We start from the raw sequence: 19,939 nt of genomic DNA, 5'->3' as shown, positions 1-19,939 counted from the left end.
GGCAGCCGTCTCTGGGCTGGTGTCGGCAGGTCTCTCCAGCCGCTCAGGAGCCACCAGCAGTCCGAGATGCAAGGGAGGGGGAAGTTAACCGCTCCACCTACCCTTGTCGCTGGTCTCCAAGCTTCTGGGGCCTTTCTCCTTCCAGTTCTCCTCCGCAACGTCTTCCCGTGGAGTCTCCTGTAGTTTTAGGCACCCTTCCTTCCGACCCTCACCCGATCTATGTTTCTCTGCTCGCTTATTTTTTTGTCTTTCTTCTAAAATTCGTCTTTTTTGCAGAGACACTCTGACTGGCGGCTTTTTTCGTCCGCCATCTTGGCTCCTCCCTCCAGCTTCAAAACTTTTTGAGCACCAGCATGACACTCAAAGGAAAGGCTCATTGGAATATTTTGGATTTCAGATTTTCAGATTAGAAATGCTGAACTGGTAAGTATAATGCAAATACTCCAAAATCTGGGGTGGGGGGGGAACCGAATCCGAAACATTTCTGGTCCCAGGCATTTTGGATAGGGGCCACTCAACCTGTACAGCCGGCTCTACCTCATAGGGTGCTGTGAGGACCCAGTTTGCCCATGCATGCAATGCCCTTGAAAGAATGCTGGGCTCTGATGCTTGCTACGATGGCCCTGTTATTCCGAACCCTAGCCCTTCCTTCCTGGCACATCTCACTTCACACTGCCTGAATGCTCTACAGGACAGGCCTGCCCCCAGGGCCTAACACAGCACCTAGTCCACAGTAGAGGCAAAAAAAGATGCTGAACGAATCAGTAAATCTCTTCTGTGTATCTCAGATCTGCTCAGGTGTCTCTGAGCCACAGCCTACACCCTGTTTCCACCTCTGACCCGGAATCAGCGGCCACATCCTTCTGCTCACCACAAATAACTGACTCTTGTCGTGTCTACCCACCCTGGTCTGGCCTTTCTCTGACTTGAGGCCAAAGTTCCTGTTGGCTTCCACGTCCGCAGCCCGTTATGGTTTATGAGGCCTGTTCTGTTCTGGGTTGGGGAACAGGGCAGTGACTGGGATCTGCAGTGTAACAGCGGCCTGCAGAGGGTGACTGGCTTCCTCAAAGTCATACAGCAAGAGAGAGGTGGGACATGGGACACCTGGCCTGGACTCCCAGGGCGGGGCTGCCTCGCCTTTGGTGCCAGGGCCTCTCTCAGCCCTTCCAGTGAGCACGGCAGGCTGACCAGAGTAGGCACTTGGGTTGGTTCAAGACGAGTGGAAAGAGGGCTGGCTTAGCTTCAGTCCTTGGCTCTGGGACTGTGGGCATGCCTTGACACCCTGCGCCTCAGTTTCCCCATCCGTAAATGGAGTTACTTACCGAGTGAGGGCAGATGCCTGTCTCAGCTGGCCTGGTTTGCGTTTCTTCTCTGTCCATCTGCCTGTCTACTCCAGGATGACTTTGGCAGGAGCTGCTGTGGAGGTGGGACGGTGCAGTTGGGAACAAAGGCCTGGACAGACACCGAAGGGCCTCTGGTTTCCTTCTTGACACAGAGCAGCAGCTGAGAGCAAGGTTCGGAGAAGTATCTCTTCTGCCATTTTTAAAGGATGTTGATAAAATACGGCCTGCGGTTGGTGAGCCCAGAGGTAACTGCAAAGGTCTCAGTGATCTATTCGGAGTTTACTACACCCCAGAGAACCTCCCAGCTTCACGGGTTGGGCAAGGAGCAGACATGATCACGGACAACTGTCGTGACAAGTGTGGTGGCATGCCCAAATCACTGGCCCTTCAGGGTTCCTCTGTTCCCATCCTCTGCACTCCCATTTGACAGCTGGGGCAACTGAGGCCCAGAGAAGGGAAGAGATTTACCCAAGGCCACCCGGCACAGGCAGGCAGCCCTCCTGATTCAGAATCCAGTCTGAGATCCTGTGGCTCAGCTTTCTTTCTTGCCACTGCTCATTATTATTTTCTAAACAGCTTTATTGACATATAATTCACATCCCTTGCAATTCACTCTTCTGAAGTGTACACTTCAATGGCTCTTAGCACAGAGTTGTGCATCTATTACCACAATCAATTTTAGAACAGGCTGCAACTACAACAAAAGAAAAAAAGAGAAGAAAAAGAAAAAGAAAGAAAGAACAGGCAGGGGACTGTGGCTCATGCCTGTAATCCTAGCGCTTTCGGAGGCTGAGGCAGGAAGATTGCTTGAGGCCAGGAGTTCTAGACCAGTGAGACTTCAACTCTACAAAAAATTTAAAAATTAGCTGGTCATAGTGGCATGCACCTGTAGTCCCAACTACCCGGGAGGCTGAGTGTGGAGCATCTCTTGAGCCCAGGAGTTCAAGGCTGCCGTGAGCTACGATCACACTACTGCACTCCAGCCTGGGCAACAGTGAGACCCCAGGCTGGAGTAAGACTCCGTCTCTTAAAAAAAAATGTAGAACATGTTCATTACCCCAAAAAGAAACCCTATACTCTTCAGTGGTCAACTCCCCCATCCCTTCATCCCCTTAGCCTAGACAACCACCAATCTACTTCCTGTGTCTATACATTCGCCTATTCTAAACGTGGCGTACAACACGTGGTCTTTTGTTTCTGGCTTCTTTCACTTAGTATAATATTTTCCAGTTTCATCCATGTTGTACTGGGTATCAGTACATCTTCCTTTTATTGCTGAATAATACTCCATTGTGTGGTTACAATGCATTTTATTTATCCACTGACTAATTCATGGACATTTGGGTTATTTTTGCTTTTTGATTACTATGCATACTGCTGCTATAAACATGTGTATACATTTTTGTGTGTGTGCGTGGATATGTGTTCTCATTTCTCTTGGGTATACGCCTATAAGTGAAATTGCTGGATCATATGGTCTCTATGGGCCCCACCTTGTAACTCTGTCTCAGACCTTGGGGATAAGGGGTTCTTGCTACTTCTAGTGTCTAAGGTCTGGGGATCAAGTGTTCCCCTTCAGTTTTCAGGCCCTTCTGTGGGCTGCTGTGATATTATTATATATATATATATATATAAATACACATTTTTGTTCATGGTTCCTGGCTCACAACTCCCACAGCCCTTGTTACAGTCTTTTGTAATGACATTGGGGCGCTTTAGGCCTCAGGAAACAGAATCTCCCTGTCTAACCTCCTTCTGCACTCCTCTCACTTGCCCAGGGCAGGACTCTGATTGTGGGTCATGAGACCCTCATTCCAGACAGGGTCCTGCCCCATACCCGGGAGGAAGGAATGCTGCACAGAGAGGCCACGAAGAATCTGAACAGACAGGCTTTGCTGGGTTAGATCATACCCTTTTGGTCCAATCTTACTTTGACCCCATCTCCAGGTAGACAGTGTCAGAATTGAATTAGAAAACGCCCAGCTGGTGTCCACTGCAGAACCGATGGCTTGTTTGTTGGTGGGGAGAAATCCCCCATGTTTGGTCACAGAAGGCTTCTCTCTGTGTTGGTGTCAGATCAGAGGAAAAATGTGGTTTGAGTTTTTTCCCCGAACAGGTGCATGGAAGAGTCACTTGGATTCCAACTCCTGCTCTGCCGTCAACTTGCTAGGTGACTTTGAGTGAGCGGTTTTACGTCTCCAAGCCTTAGTTTTGCCATCTGGGAAATGGGATGATGGTCCCTGTCGCCTGATCTGAGGACTAGCTGGGATCATAATAACAGCTTTCCATTCGTTCATTCAGCGTATTCACCGATGGCCTACCAGGTGCCCACACTGTTCACAGCAGATGAAACAAAGTCACTGCCCTTACAGTCTTCTTTTCCACCTCGGCAGCATCTTGTTTCAGGCTCACACTACCCCTAGGAGGTACAGCCCACTGCTATCCCCGACTCCCAGAAAAAAAAAAAAAAATGGAGTAGTCTTCGGAGTCGAGTTGCCCGAAGCACCTGTCCTCAAGCCTGTCCCCCAAAACACCCCGTGCTCCCTGTGAGGGCAGTGCCTGGTGCAGAGGGGGATGCAAAATACAGATTCCCTTTCCTCCAGCCCACTTTGGACTTTGTTTTCAAATTTTCGAGTACTGTATTTTTTTAACTTTTATCGAGATATACCGTACATACAAACAGAGCGCCATGATATGAAACAGCTGGCACATTTCACAAGCTGACGTGCTTGTTTACCCAGCACTCAGAGGAAGAAGATCAAAACCACCCCAGGCCCCCGAAGTCCCCTCGTGCTGCCTCTGGTTTCTCTCCCACCAGGGGAGACGTGAGCCCGGCTTCTAATGCTGGATCAGTTCCGTCTGTCAGTGAGCCTCATACGAAGGGAATGACGCGGTCCTTTGTGTCGGCCTGTCTCGCTCAGCATTCGCTCTGTGAGGTTGATGGTGGTGCTGTGTGTGTCACGACAGAGCCCGTGTTCACCATCATTCCTTCACCGCTTCTGCTTCCGATGGGGCCCTTGAGGCTTTCCCTCTTGAAAGAGAGACACAGGGCCTCACGGACTCGCGGGTGTGTGTCTCTGTGCCACTGCCCAGCTAAGTGGGTTGCGGGGAGGGAGTATGTTCTGACCCAGTTCCAGCCTCAAGGTAAACGTGCTTCTAGGAGGCCCTGGCTTGGCCCTCCACCCTCCACCCCTCCTTCTTGGACTCCGTCAATGTTCTGTTATTCTGGGCTTGGCTTGAGGCTGAGGGGTGAACTGGCAGGCATCCTAGGTAAACAAGAGCAGCTGGGGAGGAGAACGGCTTTAGAAGCGGGAGGAGGGACCTAATCAGAACCCCCCTCCGTGAGGGCTGCCAGGCTTGTGTGTGTTGGGGGGAGACCCTGGCCCAGCAGCCCCTCAATGTGCAGGGAGGGGAGGGTGCAGGTGGGAATCTGGCTTTCTCTTGGGCGGGGCCCTACGCTGGGGAGGGCAGGCTGCCTGGGTTCAAGTCCCAGCTCTGCAACTTACCAGCTGTATGACTTTGGGCAAATCACTGAACCTCTCTTTGTGCCTTAGTTTTTAGGGTTGTTTGAGTAGTAGAAGGCAGGAGGATGGGAGATGCCAGCCTGCTTCTGGCTCTGGCCGTACCTGACTTCTGCAGGCTCTGAAGTTTCCAGCAGCTACATTGGCTCCAGGGCTCGTGGGCTTCGCAGCTGCTTCCAGATTTCTCAGTCATCCCCCTCTCCCATCTGGCCCTTCTACCCTTCAGATGCCTCTGGAATCAATTTCCCTTATGAACTCCCTCTAGCCAGAAAGAGCCCAGTGGTTTCTGTTTTCCAGCTGGTCACTAATTGATACAATATTCGAGCCACCCTGGCCAGCACCAGGGTATAATGGAAGGAACAGAAGGATTCAGCACTCAGAAAATGTGACGTCGTGTTTTTATTTTATTTTTTTACGTGCATGTCATGATTTTCTACGTGAGTTCCCTGAGGGTGGGGCCTGTCTCCCATCATCTATTCATTCAAGAGACATTTGTGAGTGCCTCGTCGGTTGGGGAATGAGATGCATGACCAAGTCCCCACACTCGTGGGATCGCAGTCTAGCCCTGCACCAGCGGGATGGTGGCCACCAGCAACCTTGGCTACGGAGCACTGCAGTGCAGTCAGTTCAAACTAGGGCAGGCTGTCAGCGTAGAATATAAACTGCGTTTCAAAGACCTAGTATGACAATATGAATGTAAGATAGCTCCCTAAAAATTTTTATATTGATTACATGTTGAAATAACAATGTTTGGGATATGTTGGGTTAAATAAAACACATCGTTAAAACTAATTCCACTTGTTCCTTTTGACTCTTTTTAACGTGGCCACTAAAAAATTTTAAATTACATAAATGGCTTGTATTCGTAGCTCATGTTCTATTTCTATTGGACAGCACTGTTCTTGGAGGGGCTGAGTTGAAACACATTGCTTTACCAATTCAGCATTTATTAGCATCTATTTAGGAGATATTTGATCCCTGTCCTTGAGCATTTCAGATAGGATGGGGAAGGGGGAAGATGTGCCAACATGGAAGTAAAATTCACTGTGACAAATGTTTGAGTTGGTCCATATTCCAGGACTCTGGAGGCCTGAGAAAAAAATCAGGGAAGGCTTTAAAGAAGAGGTGACTTCAGTGCTAAGCATTATAGGATGAGTAGGAGTTCGCCAAGCAGGTAAGGAAGAGGAGGAGCACTCCAGGCTCAGGGAGCCACACGTGCAAAAGCTAAGAGGTAGACAGCTGAGTGGGGTGTTTAGGGGATACAGAAGTTCCTTGTGGCCCAAACATGGATTGTTGGTGGAGGGAGCCGGACTGTGTAGCGCCTCGAATGCCAGGAAAGTTTAAACCTTGGAGGGGGCTGAGGCTCAAGAAAGGCTCTTCGGCAGGAGGTGGCTGGGCCAGGTGTGAGTGAAGTCACCCATCCATCCCCCTCAAAAGCTTGTAAAGGACCAGACCAGACTCTGTTGGAATGTGAAAAATAAACTCTTTTATTTCAGTGTTTGTGGTTCAGAAGCACATCTACTGCCCAGAAGGTTTTATAAAACCATAGAGAAATAGAGCTATATTTATATAGAAAATATACATGTCGGCTCATTTTGTGATTCTTCCTTGTGCAAAGCAGAAAGTTCTAAGCGCATCAGCGTGATTTTCCCCAAGTCCCTCTCTGGCATTCTGGGGGCCCTGGAGGCTGTGACCTCACCCCAATAGCGAATCCTCCCCTTCCAGCCTGAGGGAGGCCCAGCCATGTAGAAAGAGCAGGAGATAAAATCAGAGGTGACAATTCTTGGGCTCACTAAGTTTACCCAGGGGCAAGGGCTGTGTTTGGGTGCCTGGGCCCTGCAAGGAGGGGACCTTGTTGGTTAGTGACCATCACGGGCAGCTAAGGCTCCTGTGAAGCCCAGGCGTCGTGACAGGCAGGCCCACGGGTAGTACAGTGGCATTCAGGACTCTTCTCTCCTAGAACTGGGATCTGAAGGGAAGTACCGGGCACGGGTGGGGGACCAGGACAGGGCTGGGGTCTGGATGGGGTCACAGTCATGGTTTCACTCTCAGAAACATCCTGAGCCGGGGCTCTAAGGCTCTGCGGAGCAGGCAGTGGGCCTCGTGGTTACCTACAGGGCTGGGCCACATAGAAGCATCTGAAGTGCGGAGCTGAGGGGACCTCAGAGCCGAGCCGGTTCAATCACTCCTCTGACCAGTGAGGAGACTGAGGCCCAGAGAGGGAAAGCCGTGCCTGGCCAGACCTGGGGCTCGAACCCAGGGCTCTGACCCCCCGCCCCCCAATCCCCTCCCCACCTTCTTGCCTCAACTGGGCCTTTTCTGGTCAGATGCCAAACGGCCTCTGTGACGTTGTCAGGTCAGACTGAGACATGCCAGGGCACTGGACTCCGAGTCAGAGGCTCGGGCTCTGCTCCTGGGCCTTGCAAGTAACCACCAGCCCACACGCGGGGGTGGGCATCTCCTGTCCCCGAGCCTTGGTTTCCTCATCCAGAAAGCAGCTCCCACCCTGGAGATTCCCGTGGCGATTAAGTGGGTGGCAGCCCTGCGAGCGCCAGAGAGCGCAGGAGGCGCCTGGCACGTAGTAAGTGCCTCACAATGGTGAGATGGGTGGGGGACCGCTGGGCCAGGGCTGCTGGGGTGTGCCCACCTGGCTCTGGCTCTCCCAAGGGCCCCTGGGCCTGGGCGCAGTCAGGGGGAGGGGTACAGGACACAGTCTAGCCGAATTCCCCCATCCAGCCCACGGGCACACTGGCCCCTTTTTGCCTGCTCCAAAGGGCTATGGAGTGGATCAAACGGCGTCGTGGCGTCAACGGCTTCCAAACAGCACCGGGGCTGGGTAGGGGGCTGTGCGTCCCTCTTCACTCACCCCAGCCCCAGTCAGTCAAGGTCAGGGCTCCCAGTGTGGTGGCCCAGAACATTCCTCACAACAAAGGGGTTGGTGGGGAACCAGGCTCAGGGGCCAAGAAGGTCCAGAAGTACATTCCATGCCAAAGAGCCCCCACAGGCAGCCCGCCCTGCCCTGGGGTCCGGGGCCCAAGAAGGGACAAATTTTGCTCATTAGCTTGGGATAAAGATTGGGTCAAGTTGGGGGCTCCCAGCAGGCTGAGCTGAGGCTGGACACAGGGTCCCTTAGCGGGGGCCGATGATGATGTTCCGGTAGCCCTTCACGGACTTCAGCTTGTCGCACTCGAAGTTCACCACCAGCTTGCGGCGGCCCATCTGGAGCGGCAGCAGGTCTATTCTCACCTTGACTTCCTCCCCCGGCCCCACGGGTTCTGAGCTGCAGCGAGAGGAAGCATCCGGCCGGTGAAACGTGACTACTGAGGACTGATCAGGACCCAGTACAGAACCTCCATGAATTTAGAGCGAATGCTGACAGTGACCAAATGGACCCCACACACAGCCCTCTGAGGGGCCCGGACAATCTGCCCTCCTGGAGTGTAGAGTGTGTGTGTGCTCGTGCACGTGTGTGTGCATGTATATGTGTGCTTGCGCATACATGCCTGTGTGTGTGGAAGTAGACGGTGCACTTAGGGGTAACACTGGTATCAGGTGGGGCTCGGTGTCTCACACCTGTAATCCCAGCACTTTGGGAGGCCCAAGCAGTAGGATCACTTGAGGCCAGGAGTTTGAGACCAGCCTGGGCAACATAGCGAGACCCTGTTTCTACAAAAAATAAAAAAATTAGCTGGGCGTGGTGGCTCGCTCCTGTAGTCCCAGATACTTGGGAGGCTGAGGTGGGAGGGTCGCTTGAGCTCAGAAGTTTGAGGCTGCAGTGAGCTATGAATGCACCACTGCACTCCAGCCAGGCGACAGAATGAGACCTCGTCTCTTAAAAAAAAAGAGTGGGTATGCTTAGGTGGCCACGTGTGTGAGCACTCAGCTGCACATACGTGATCAGTGCTCTTTATTGTATATAAGTTACACTGCAGTAGAAAAGAGAAGTGTGTGCTTGTATGCATATGTATCTATGAGGACACGCTCATGCATGTGTGTGCATGCACACAAGTGTGGACATTTGGCGTGTGGATACCTGTGTCTGTGTGAGGACTCGAGAGTCCGGAGGCGGATTTAGCGACTGAATGTGTCACTGTTCCGGTCTGTGAAGATGTGTGCATGGGCCGCGGCTGACATGTGTGGGTGCTGAGAAAGGACGTGGGGAGACCCTGGCCTGAGGGTGCCTGGGAGTGAGCCCAGGTGTGGGTGTGTGGGGGAGATGAGAGAGGAGGGCTTCCAGGCCAGGGTTTGGCGCCCGAGGGCAGCCCTGCCCCCCTGGCATCGTCCCTCCCCCAGGCTGCGCTGGAGCGCCGGCACTCACAGCAGTATGATCTTCTGCGTCTGGAGCAGGCCGGCCCCCTCCACGGTGAAGGCGCAGTCCAGCAGGGGCTCCGTGAGCGGGTTCCGCAGGGACACCTCAGCCACCAGCCTGCGGTTCTGCTTGGGCTCTCCCAGGACCTGGAAGGGCACAGGGCAGATGTCAGCAGCAGGCGGCGTCATCTCTGTGTTTGCCCAGAGTTTGCCGGACACAGCCATGCCCAGCTCCGCCTCTAGCACAGGTGGGGATGCCGGGATTCATTCCTAGAGGCCACGGTCCCCAATCCTTTCGGCTTCCTGACGCATTTCTCTGATGAGGGTTTGAGGAGCCCCGCGGCACCTAAGGCCTTGTGCTTGCAGGGATGCAGGTAGGTGCAGGGGTCGGGGCGCCCTCTCCCCAGCACTGGGCCGTCCTGGGACCCTGCCCTGTGCACACCTTGCCCAGCCCACCCCTTACCCGGATCTTGATTTCTGGGTTCTCCAGGTAGAGGTCCCTCTCGGCCAGCAGGTAGCTGTTGCTCTGTGGGTCCACGAGGAGGCCCCGCACCTTGATGAGGTTCGACCCCATCAGCCAGTCAGCGTAATTCTTGTAGAGGATGCGGAAGGGAATGTCCTCCTCTGTAGATGGGGCAGAGGGGAGAGCGCTCGTGATGGCTGGATCGTCGCTCACACAGAGTGGGAAAGGATGTGCTTGAGGTCAGACAGCGGCGGAATGGCCGGGCAGACGCCAGGCCTCGCCCACCCACCCCGGCTGCAGAGTTCCCAGGGAGGAGCTGGGAGTGGAGGAAGGACAGCTGGCGGGGGGAGTCGTCTGGGTGCTAATGCTGCCTCTGCCCTCCTAACTGGTGACCCTGGGCAAGCCACTCCACCTCCCGGGACCCCAAAGTTCACATCTGTGTAGCGAAGGCACCCATCAGGCAGTGAGAGCATTCACTGAGCAAGTGTCAGGGAAGTGTCATCGCCCAACGTACAGATGAGAAAAGTGAGGCTCGGGCAGGTGAAATAACATCACCCAGGTCACAGAGGTGGTGTGTGCCGTGCAGGTATGTGAACTGTCAACCCGGATCTAGAGTCCATTGGCATGACCTGCACTCGCTGCCGAGCACCTCTCGGGGGCTTGAGCCCTTTACTCCCCACAAGGCTGTTGGTCTCATGCTCCCCACCATGAGGATGGAGCAACATCTCTGCTGGTGAGTGCGTGGATCGGGAGACCTGGCCTCTGGCCCTGTTTGGCCACTGGCTGGCTGCGTGAGCCTGGAAAGATGACCTCCCCTCTCTCTTCCCTAAGACTTCTGGCACCTGCTGGGCACAGCTAAGACCAGAGGTCATTGCAGAGCAAAGCCACACGGTGACAAGGGGGTGAGAAAGAAGCCGGCAGGGCCAAACCCTCCCAGGGCAGAGCAGTGAAGTGGGGTTTTTAGCCCCATGTTTCTGACAAGCCTCCTGAGGCCCGAGGGCATCAGGGGTCTGTCTGTGGGAGGCAGGAGGAGCAGCAAACGGAAAGTGGGCTTGTGCAGGGCCTGCTGTCACCTTCTCACTGTGTGAGTCAAGGTTGGGGCCCTGACTGTGCACTCTCGGGGTCCGCGCCCCCCTCTTTGGCAAACGCTGCAGTGGCCCACCCAGCCTTTTAGCCTTTCGTTCCCAGGGCGGACCTGCTCCAACCTCTAATCAGACGGCGTGAACTAGGGAAGAAAACTAAACCTTCGTGCCAAAAAGGACAGAAGGGAGTGAAAATTACTAGGTCGGGACCTGGAGGCGCGGAGTGGAAACTCTGACCAGCTCCCCGGGAAGGAAGGAAAACACTGTGTCCTCTAGGAGCCCAGAGCGTGTGGCTCCAGCTGAGGACTTCTCCAGGAGGCGGAGGCCAGGCCAGGGCTGGACCACTGAGGGCCACTGCTCACAGGCCAGTGACCATGGCCTTGGCCTTGGGCCAGATGCTGGCTGGGAGGAAGAAACACGTGTGGTCAGTCTCGATCATTCCCTAGACAATTTGTTCTGTTCTAGAAAGTGCCCTAGGGATGGTCACTGAGGCCACATGGGCTGCACTCCCAGTGACCCACCTGGAGGGCGAGGGAGGACAGAGGGCTAAAGGGCGGAGGCAGGAAGGGGAAGAGAGAGACGGCAGAGCGAGAGGCCGGTGGGGGCTGCTGGATCCCGCTGGGCCGTGCTGGGCCTGGCTTCCTGTCCACCAGTACATGGAAATCCCCCGGATGCTATCAGCAAAGAACAACACGCAGCTCAACCAAAGTGTGGGGCTTCGAGGGCGAGAGAACCGGCCTCAGTTGAGCTTGGCATTGGAGGTCCCAACAGGACATCGGGGACCAGCTCCACCTTCCAGCCAGAGGGTAACGCACAGGACCTCTGCTTTCCCCTCCTGCTCCCTGAAGGCCACACCCTACATAGGTCCCCGGCAAGGGGGACCCCTCTGTTGGGAGCACATCCCCAGGGTGACGAGAAAAGCCAGCAGGCTTGCCCAAAGCCGCTGCAGAACAATGCTCCAAGCGCCCGAGGTATCTGGGAGGCAAGGGCTGAGTCCACAGAGGCCTGGGGGACGTTACTTCGGCATGTCTGGCCCAGCCAGGAGTTCCCCTCGTGCCACACATTCCAAGAGAGGCGCTCTCTCCCCTCGGAGAGGTTCTGAGCACGAGCAGGAGCTGGCTGGCGTGCACTCACACAAAGGCGCTGCAGGGCCCTTGAAAGAGGAGCCTGGCTTTGTACGAATGGGAGTTTGCAGCCTGGAACGGAGAAGAGAAACACCCAGAAATACCCACAGCCAGCCGACAGGTGGTAGGAGCTAGAACCGGGGTGTCCTGACCACCCACACACCTGTAGGGTTGGGCCCCTGCCCCTGACTCTGGGGGCCTGGCTGGGAGGCAAGAGCCGGGTCCTTTCCACACGTCAAGGGGGCAGGGACCACTGAGCCCAGAGCCGACGCCATTGCCTGGCCAGCGTTCGGGAAAGGGCCACAGGCTTCTCGGCCTCCCCATGCCTTTGCACTTCTGCTCTGAGAGGAGTGAGGGCTGCACCCTCTCTCTGCACCGTTCCGCACTTTGCTGAGCACACATCTGCTCCCTCAGTCCTCACGGCGGGGCACGTCATCGCCCCATTTAGCAGATGAGTGTAATTCGAGGCTCAGCACGCTCACCTTGCCCCATGGCTGTGCACGGAAGGGGGCAGCGGCAAGGTTCACAGCCTGCCTCCAGAACATGCCTTTCAGCAGCGTAAGTGCTGGGGCCCTGCCCTGATGCCCAGAGGCTCTGCCCCCGAGGGCCTGGCCCCTGCTGGGGGGCTCTGCCTGGGTGCTGCTGGTGGGTCTGCCCTGGGGTTGTGGCTCCAGGAGTGCCCGCCGTGAGCCCGAGATGGGAACACCAGGAGGCGGTAACTGTCAGCACCCCAAACGCCCAACCCGAAACGGACCTGCTTTCTTAGGAACTTGAAGGCCGTGCCCACACGCCGGCCCCCAACACGGGCAATAGAGGAGAGAAACGACCACGGTTTAACAGGCAGGAGAGCGGAGAGGGGAGGGCGACAGAGCCCGTAAGCACAGAAAGTCCCCACCCTGGGGCTCTGCCCCATCCATCCCTGGGTGCGACGACACCGACCCCCAGGTACTGAGTGCTACTGTGTGCACAGCCCCTCACCCCCGCACAGTCCACACTGTCAGATCATGACGGCCACGTGCCTGACAGGGACACTCTGCCCAGGAGACACAGCAACACTGCCCAGGGACAATGTCCCACTTGATCCCGCCGCCACTCAGGATGGCCAGTATCTGGCTCTACAGCTCCCAGCCCCTCCCCCAGCCCCAGGACCCCCTGCCCTGCTCCTGCCTCACTCGTAACCTCTGACCTCAGTGGCCACGGCCCCTCCCAGGGCCTCAGGTGTATTTTTAGGAAGAAAACCAGGCACGGTGACAAAGCCAGGCAGCAGAAGGGACAGAGGGGATGATGACTGTGCAGGTATTAAGCTAGAGGCTTGAGCAACAAAGGCTCTGTCCGCCCAGGGCTGGGGCCACAGCCGCTGCTGTTTCCCAGGGAGACGCTCAAGGCCAAGGCCGGGAGGAAAGCACTTCTCCCCACTCCTGTCTCAAGGCCTGGACCCTCTTCCCCGCTGTCGCCCTCTGAGCTGCCCTGTCCAATACGGCACATGCGGCTATCTAACTTTAAGTTGAATAAATTAAAACTTCAGTTTTGCAGTTGCACCAGCCACATTTCAAGAGCTCAGTGGCCACGCGGAGTTGGTGGCCACCGTACTGCATGGTGCAGACACGGAACACCCCCGTCACTGCAGGTAGCTCTATAATCAGCGCTGCTCTGGAGCCTCTTCTCTGAGGCCGAGAGCATCCAGACGCACAGGAGAGGCTCTCCAAGGGGCAGTGGGGAGAGGCTCCGAGGTGTGAGAGGGGCTGGAGGCAGAGGAATTAGCTGGGGGCAGGGAGCAGAGGGTCAGGAAAAGCAGCCAGAGGTCACAGGAAGATGAGATGAAACAAAATGGTATAGCTGCTGCGAGGACAGTTTCCAATCTCAGTCCTGTCACTTCCCAACTGTGTGACCTTGGGAAAGTTACTTAACCTCTCTGTGCCTCCATCTCTTCATCTGGAAAACAGGGGCAATGGTAGACTCTACCTCCCAGTTTTGTTATAAGAATTAAATGGGTTGATATTTATAAAGTGCTTAGGACAGGGCCTGACACAGAGTAAGTGCCGTGGAAGTGTCTGGGAGATAAAAGGACAAGTGCCAAGCGCTCAGTGGACTACTAAGCACATTGTCAACAAATGCTCCGGGAACACAGAGCCTTACCAGAGAAGGGGTCCAGGGTGAGATTGAGTAGGTCTTTGGTGGCACACTCGGGTCCCATGATCCCGTTGTAGCTGACAGTGCGGGCACGGAGCCGGAGGCGGCAGGTGTGGCCCTTGGAAGTGTTGTTGGTGACACGGGCAAAGACGTCAAAGTCGCTGCCCATGTTCGTCCTCTGGGTCACGCGGATCCGCATGGCCATCCCTGTCTCCTCCTTCTCCTTCTCCTCCAGTTTGTTCATGTGGTTGGCCCTTGTCAAGACTCTCCTCTCTTCTGGGGACCCTGCAGAGATAGCAAAGGAAGCCTCAATCGCAGCTGGAATCAGGGTCATTGGGAAGGGGGCTGGGATGGGGAAAGCTGGCTTCTCAGAATCCTGGTTGGTGACTCAGAGCAGCCCTGGAGGATCCCCTTCTCTACATTTTTGTGCCAGGAGGAGGAAATAGTATTGTATTTTCCACATGTGAACTCCTATACATCTCTCAAGACCCAGCCCCAAATGTCTCCTCCTCCAAAAAGCCTTCTCAAATCACTCCTTCCCCAGACTGTTTTCTGTTTATGTTCTTACTTGCTTACTTACTTTTTGTTGCTTGAAATCTAAGACTGTGTTTTACTTATCTTTATGTCATACCCAATACCTATAACAACACTTGGTGCATACCAGGCACCAATACGATGCAAACTTTCTCACCTCCAAGCATTTGCACAGGGACGTCTTCTACCTGAAATCCTTTCTGTCCCCTTCTCTGACTGCTCCCTTCTTTATATTCCATACGCCTCTCTCCTATGCTCCTTGTATTTGACCCCCAGTGTTGTTAAGTACATATCTACTTCTATCAAATCATTAGCTCTAGACCTTTCAAAGGCCAGAGAGAGCATCTTTTCTTTCTGTTTCATCCCTTCCAGCCAGAGCATCGTCATGGAATAGCCAACCCTCAGTTAGCCCTGCACAGTCAGTGGGAGTCAGGCCAGGGCCGGACTATGATTTCCTAGTCCCCTCTGTGAGTCCTGCTGTGCTTGGCACACAGTAGATACTTGGAAATACCTATTGTATTGAGTTTGCTGTTGGATGTGCTCAGATCCATTTTTTAAAGAATAAACCAAATCCTTTTCCCCCCTTACTGATTTAATATTAGTAACAGAAAGATGCCTCATCCTTATGTCTGATTGAATTCATCACATTATCTTCAAGTTTCTCTTGGTCCATTTCTCTCTGTTTTTTGTTTGTTTGGGGGAGTTTTTTTTAGAGACAGTGTCTCACTCTGTCACCTGGCTGGAGTGCAGTGGCACGATCATAGCTCACTGCAGCCTTGAACTCCTAGGCTCAGGTGATCCTCCTGCCTCAGCCTCCCGAGTAGCTGGGACTACAGGTGCATGCTATCATGTCCAGCTAATTGTTTTACTTTTTATTTTTAGAGACGGGGGTGGGGAGGGCAGGTTTGCTATTGCCCAGGCTGGTCTCGAACTCTTGGCCTCAAGCGATCCTCCCACCTCGGCCTCCCAAAGTGCTGGGATTACAGGCGTGAGCCGCCGTGCCTGGCTGACATTTCTCTTTAATTCAACCCTCCTTCATCCCCCTTCATGCTCCTTTCCCCAGCTGTATGTCAAATACTATGAAAATAAACACTGCAAAGTCCCAGGAAACTCTCCTCCACGGACTCTCCGGACTCTCAAGCCCCCCTAGCGCAAACACATTACAATAAAAAAAAGTGTGGAATCGCCTGTGTATAGTCGTAGGTCCCGCTGCTGACACATACTGTTAATAAACAACGTAATAACACAGACATCAATTTTTCTGCTACGATGCGTGCCTCTCCTATATAATAGCTGTCCCCTACAGTTTTATTAAGAGTCAACTCAACCCAAAAAGCAAGGCTTAAAAACTGAATTGAATCCTATTGTGGCATATAGAGTGCTTTTCCTAAACCAATGCTCCTCTACCCCTGCACTTGCTGCTAAGGAATTGCTTACCCTGCTGTTTGCAGGCTGCCGAATAAAGCACACACACACACGCGCACAAGCCTCTGGGCTGCTCACGCGGGGTGCTCATCTCCAAGGCCATGTTCAGGGCTCCGAGAGACAGGACACCTACCCTCTGGGTATTTGTAGTTAAGGGTGATGTCCTCCCGCTCGTCGCTGCCCAGACTCTTGGTACTGATATTCTGCCCCACGATCGTGGAACGGTTGATGGATTTGTGCATGGTCCCGTCTTCCTGAAGGATCCAGTCCACCACTTCCGCGTTGACCTCAGCGAAGACAAAAGGTGCGTCGTACTTGGTCTTCAGGTCGCCCTCCTTGATGGCGCGAACCGAAACCGGGCCACAGCAGTATGTCCCTGGTCAGGGGTAAGAAGAGGGAGAGATGGGTCTGGACCGAGGGGAGGGTGCCAGCCTCCAAAACCCTCCACGGTTTAACCACATGTAACGAAAACCTCGAGACCATGCAGCCCTTTGACTCAGGGCCTCCACGTCTAAGAGGCCACCATAGGGTGAACAGGACTCTGAAGTGCAGCTTTTAGGGTTCAAATCCCAGCCCAGCTTCTTGTTAGCTGGGTGACTTTGGGCCAGTCATTAACTTCTCCAAGCTGCAGATTCGCATGGGGATTATATTTGAACCTACCTAATGAGGATTCACGAGTTACAGGTGTGAAGCTCTTAGCATATACCAAAGGCAAGTATTTGATAAAGTAGAAATGTATCCCAAGGCATCCTAAGGGAATGATGGAGTCAGAGAGCAGACCACATGTTAGGAGGGAGAGCGTCTGTCTTGTTTACGGCTCGTACTGAGGGTGGAAGTCGGTGCCCGGCATGGCGTCAGCCCCAGGGAGCGTGTGTCCTCTCAGTGAACGCACCCCCCACTGCGCACAGACCTAAATGCTGAGGACTAGAGGCTGGTAGATGTAGTCTAGCACAGCCACGTGATGGAACATGGTAACACTAGCTTAAAGTTCAAATCACAGGAAACCATCTGATGAAGAAACGCTGATGATATACCGAGAAGTAGATAGAGCCGGAGTTCTTAAATTCGGGTCCCTGGACCCCCAAGGTGCTACCAACAGAATTCAGGGGTCCATGAACTCAGACAGGAAAAAGGGACATTTCATTTTCACTCTACTTTGGTAACACCTCCTTGGATTGCGAAAGCAGGCAGCAAACCACAGTAGCCTTAGGGGCACTTACGACTTGTCACCCATAAGAACCACAGATGTGTTCGTGTCACCTTACGGTTGTCACAGGCAGCGGGAAATGTAACTTATGCTCTTCTCCAGCACTACATTACGGAACTTACCCTACCACTAGACTGTGTTATATGAAAAAGCAGGTATTATTACATCATAAATTTATTTTTTAAAACTTGTAAAAACTGTATTTCAATTAATTGATTTTCTTTGTACCCTTGTGCATTATATTCTATGCATTTAAAAATATTCTGAGAAAGGGGCCAAATGCTTTATCGAATTTTGCCTTGCCACAATCATACACTCACACCCCCCCTCCCCCTTAAAATTTTTTATTTTGAGTTTGTTGGAGGTTTTTTTTGATTTTTATTGTTGTTTTTTTTGGGGGGGGGGGCCAAGGTTGTTTTTTCTTTTTCTTTTTTTTGTTTTTCTTTGTTTTTTTTTTTCCCCGTTGCTTTTGATTTCTTTTTCAATTTTTTAAAAAAAAGTGTCTTATGAAAATATAAGTGAGGTCTCTCCACCCCTGTGTAGACCCACCAGTGGTCTTGGGGTTAGGCTCCTAGCTCTGCCACTCTCCAGCCGAGTCACTAACTCTCCAGGCCTCAGTTTCCCCATCTGGGTGATGGGTGCGCTTGCCCACCTTCGCTCTTCTCCTGGGGCGTTGGGTCCAGGGCCTGCCAGCCCTCATAGCCCGGCTCCAGGTCCGGTCTGGTCATCCACGACTCCACCCAGCAGTGGTAGTTCCTGGCGGGGAAATGAGGCAGGACGTGGGCGACATTCATCATCGCCTCCCGCGGGCAGACTGCCCCGTGCATGCCCCAGATGCACACTCCTCTCGTCCCAAACGGAGCACAGTTTGGCCCCCACCTGCTTCGCTCTGCTCTTCCGCCGGTGGGCCCATCTGAGCAGCACCCTCCCTCGCCGGGCGCTCACTCCTACACCTCAGAGCCCTGCACAGGCTCTGCCCTGGGTCAGGCCTCCTTGCCACCCACCTGGACCACATCCCAGGCCCCGCCTCCTCTCTCTCCCTCCAGCTGTCCTGGTCCACAGTCACCGGCACAGCCCTTTCCGGTTGTGAAGCTTTGAATGACAGCCCACTGCCTTTGGAATCAAGCCCGGTCTCCCGGATCTGGCGTCCTGGACTCCCGACAACCTTTGCAGCATGATTCTACCCGGCGCTTCATGTATGTGGTTGTATATGGCTGGCTTTCCCTCCTCTAGGCCTCTGCTCATGCTGTCCCTCCCCAAGCTTGTCCAAATACTGCTCAACTCTTAATGCCCAATTCACATGTGACCTCCTCCGAGAAGCCTTCCCAGGTTTCCTCTTCATGGGCCCCTCCCCACTGAGCCCTGACTTCACCCCGGGCACCGCCTTACCAGATCATCTCGTTCCCGTTACCCTGGATCTCCCCGAACTCATTGCGGTAGTACTCGATGAGAAGGTTGCTGTTCTGGTCGTGGGCTGAGTTATAGTTGGTCACGACTCGGGTGGGGACACCGAGGCACCGCAGCACTGTGGGGGGTGTGGAGGGAGGGGTTGGGGACGAGCTAAGGCCCTGGAGCTCTGGGCCTCCACATGCCCATCTGTACCCTAGGGGGCACTGTACCCACTGTCCAGGTGGTGAGGGCGGGCTGGCCCCTCTTGCCTGGACAATGGTGCCCACCTCGCGGGTCACCCCATGTCCACTCTGTCCCTCTCACATCACAGCTGCCAGAAGGAGGCTGTAACGTGCAAATCCGACATCAACACTCCTCTGACAAACCTTCCAAGGCTCCCCACAGCCCCCGAGGTCAAGGCCAGAACCCCGGCTGTGGCCCTTGGCCCTGCAGGGCCTGGCGCCTGACCGCCTCCTTGCTCACTCTGCTCCAGCCGCACTGGCCTTCACACTCCATGCTCCCGCCAGCCTCAGGGCACTGGCATATGCTGTTCCCTCTGCCTGCAAGGCCTCCCTGCCAGGTTCCGGTTGTCCCACGTGCACTCATAGCCCCACTGGGATCAGTCATGGCTGCTAATGTCCGGGCATGTGAGGGGTTCTTCAGTGCGTCCCCTGGAGACGGCAAGGGGTCTGTCTCACGTTTATCCCCAGAGCCCAGCACAGGCCTGGTATTGAGCATTTTGTCAAATGAGATGAAGGGGCAGGTGAAGGAGAGAGGGCGGGAAGGAAGGAGAGTTAATGAATGATCGCATCTCCCCAAGGCGGATTCAGAGTGAGAGGCTAAGAGCAGAGCAGGCGGGAGAGGGGACAGAGGGCAGAGATCCAGCTACGTCCACTGTGTGACCTAAGGCCAGTCCCTTCACCTCTCTGGGCTTTGGTTCCATCTCGTGTGCGTTCATAGCATGGCTGGGGATTCCTCGTCACTCTGCACAGGAATATAAATGTATGTGCCCCTGTACGAGGGTCGTGTCCATCTACAGGTCCTCAGCCCTGTCGGGAGGCCCTGCGTTCATGCCAAAGCTCTGCTTGCGGAGAAGGGGCTAAAAAGAGACAGCGTATTAACCGGCCTTGACACCCTGAGCTCAGCTCTGCAAGGATGAGGGCGCTCGCAGGGCAGGGAGGAAAGCCCGGCACGGATCCTGCCCGGGTGGCACACTGGGAATTCCTGCACCTAGAATTATGGGAGCTTTTACACCTTCATTGTTTTTTTTTGAGACCAAGTCTCCCTCTGTTGCCCAGGCCAGAGTGCCGTGGTGTCAGCTTAGCTCACAGCAACCTCAAACTCCTGGGCTCAAGCGATCCTCCTGCCTCAGCCTCTCAAGTAGCTGGGACTACAGGCATGTGCCACCATGCC

General features: G+C 54.2%; 1 protein-coding gene across 1 annotated transcript in view; it reads right to left on the bottom strand.

The window, feature by feature from the left end:
• Positions 1 to 6,339: 6,339 nt before the first annotated feature.
• Positions 6,340 to 19,939, bottom strand: part of TGM2 (transglutaminase 2) — a 33,084-nt gene continuing 19,484 nt past the window's right edge. The window contains exons 7-13 of the mRNA XM_012662811.1: positions 18,527 to 18,662; positions 17,790 to 17,893; positions 16,064 to 16,306; positions 13,978 to 14,256; positions 9,636 to 9,796; positions 9,183 to 9,319; positions 6,340 to 8,144 (exon numbers count right to left, since the gene is read on the bottom strand). Coding sequence (XP_012518265.1) covers positions 7,994 to 8,144; positions 9,183 to 9,319; positions 9,636 to 9,796; positions 13,978 to 14,256; positions 16,064 to 16,306; positions 17,790 to 17,893; positions 18,527 to 18,662 — 1,211 coding nt within the window. The 3' untranslated portion in view covers positions 6,340 to 7,993. The remainder of the gene's footprint in view (positions 8,145 to 9,182; positions 9,320 to 9,635; positions 9,797 to 13,977; positions 14,257 to 16,063; positions 16,307 to 17,789; positions 17,894 to 18,526; positions 18,663 to 19,939) is intronic.

This window comes from Propithecus coquereli, unplaced genomic scaffold, assembly GCF_000956105.1.
Source record: "Propithecus coquereli isolate 6110/MARCELLA unplaced genomic scaffold, Pcoq_1.0 Scaffold780, whole genome shotgun sequence".
NCBI classification, from domain to species: domain Eukaryota; kingdom Metazoa; phylum Chordata; class Mammalia; order Primates; family Indriidae; genus Propithecus; species Propithecus coquereli.
Note: the sequence above shows the minus strand (reverse complement) of the source record. Positions and strands in the feature narration are given on the sequence as shown.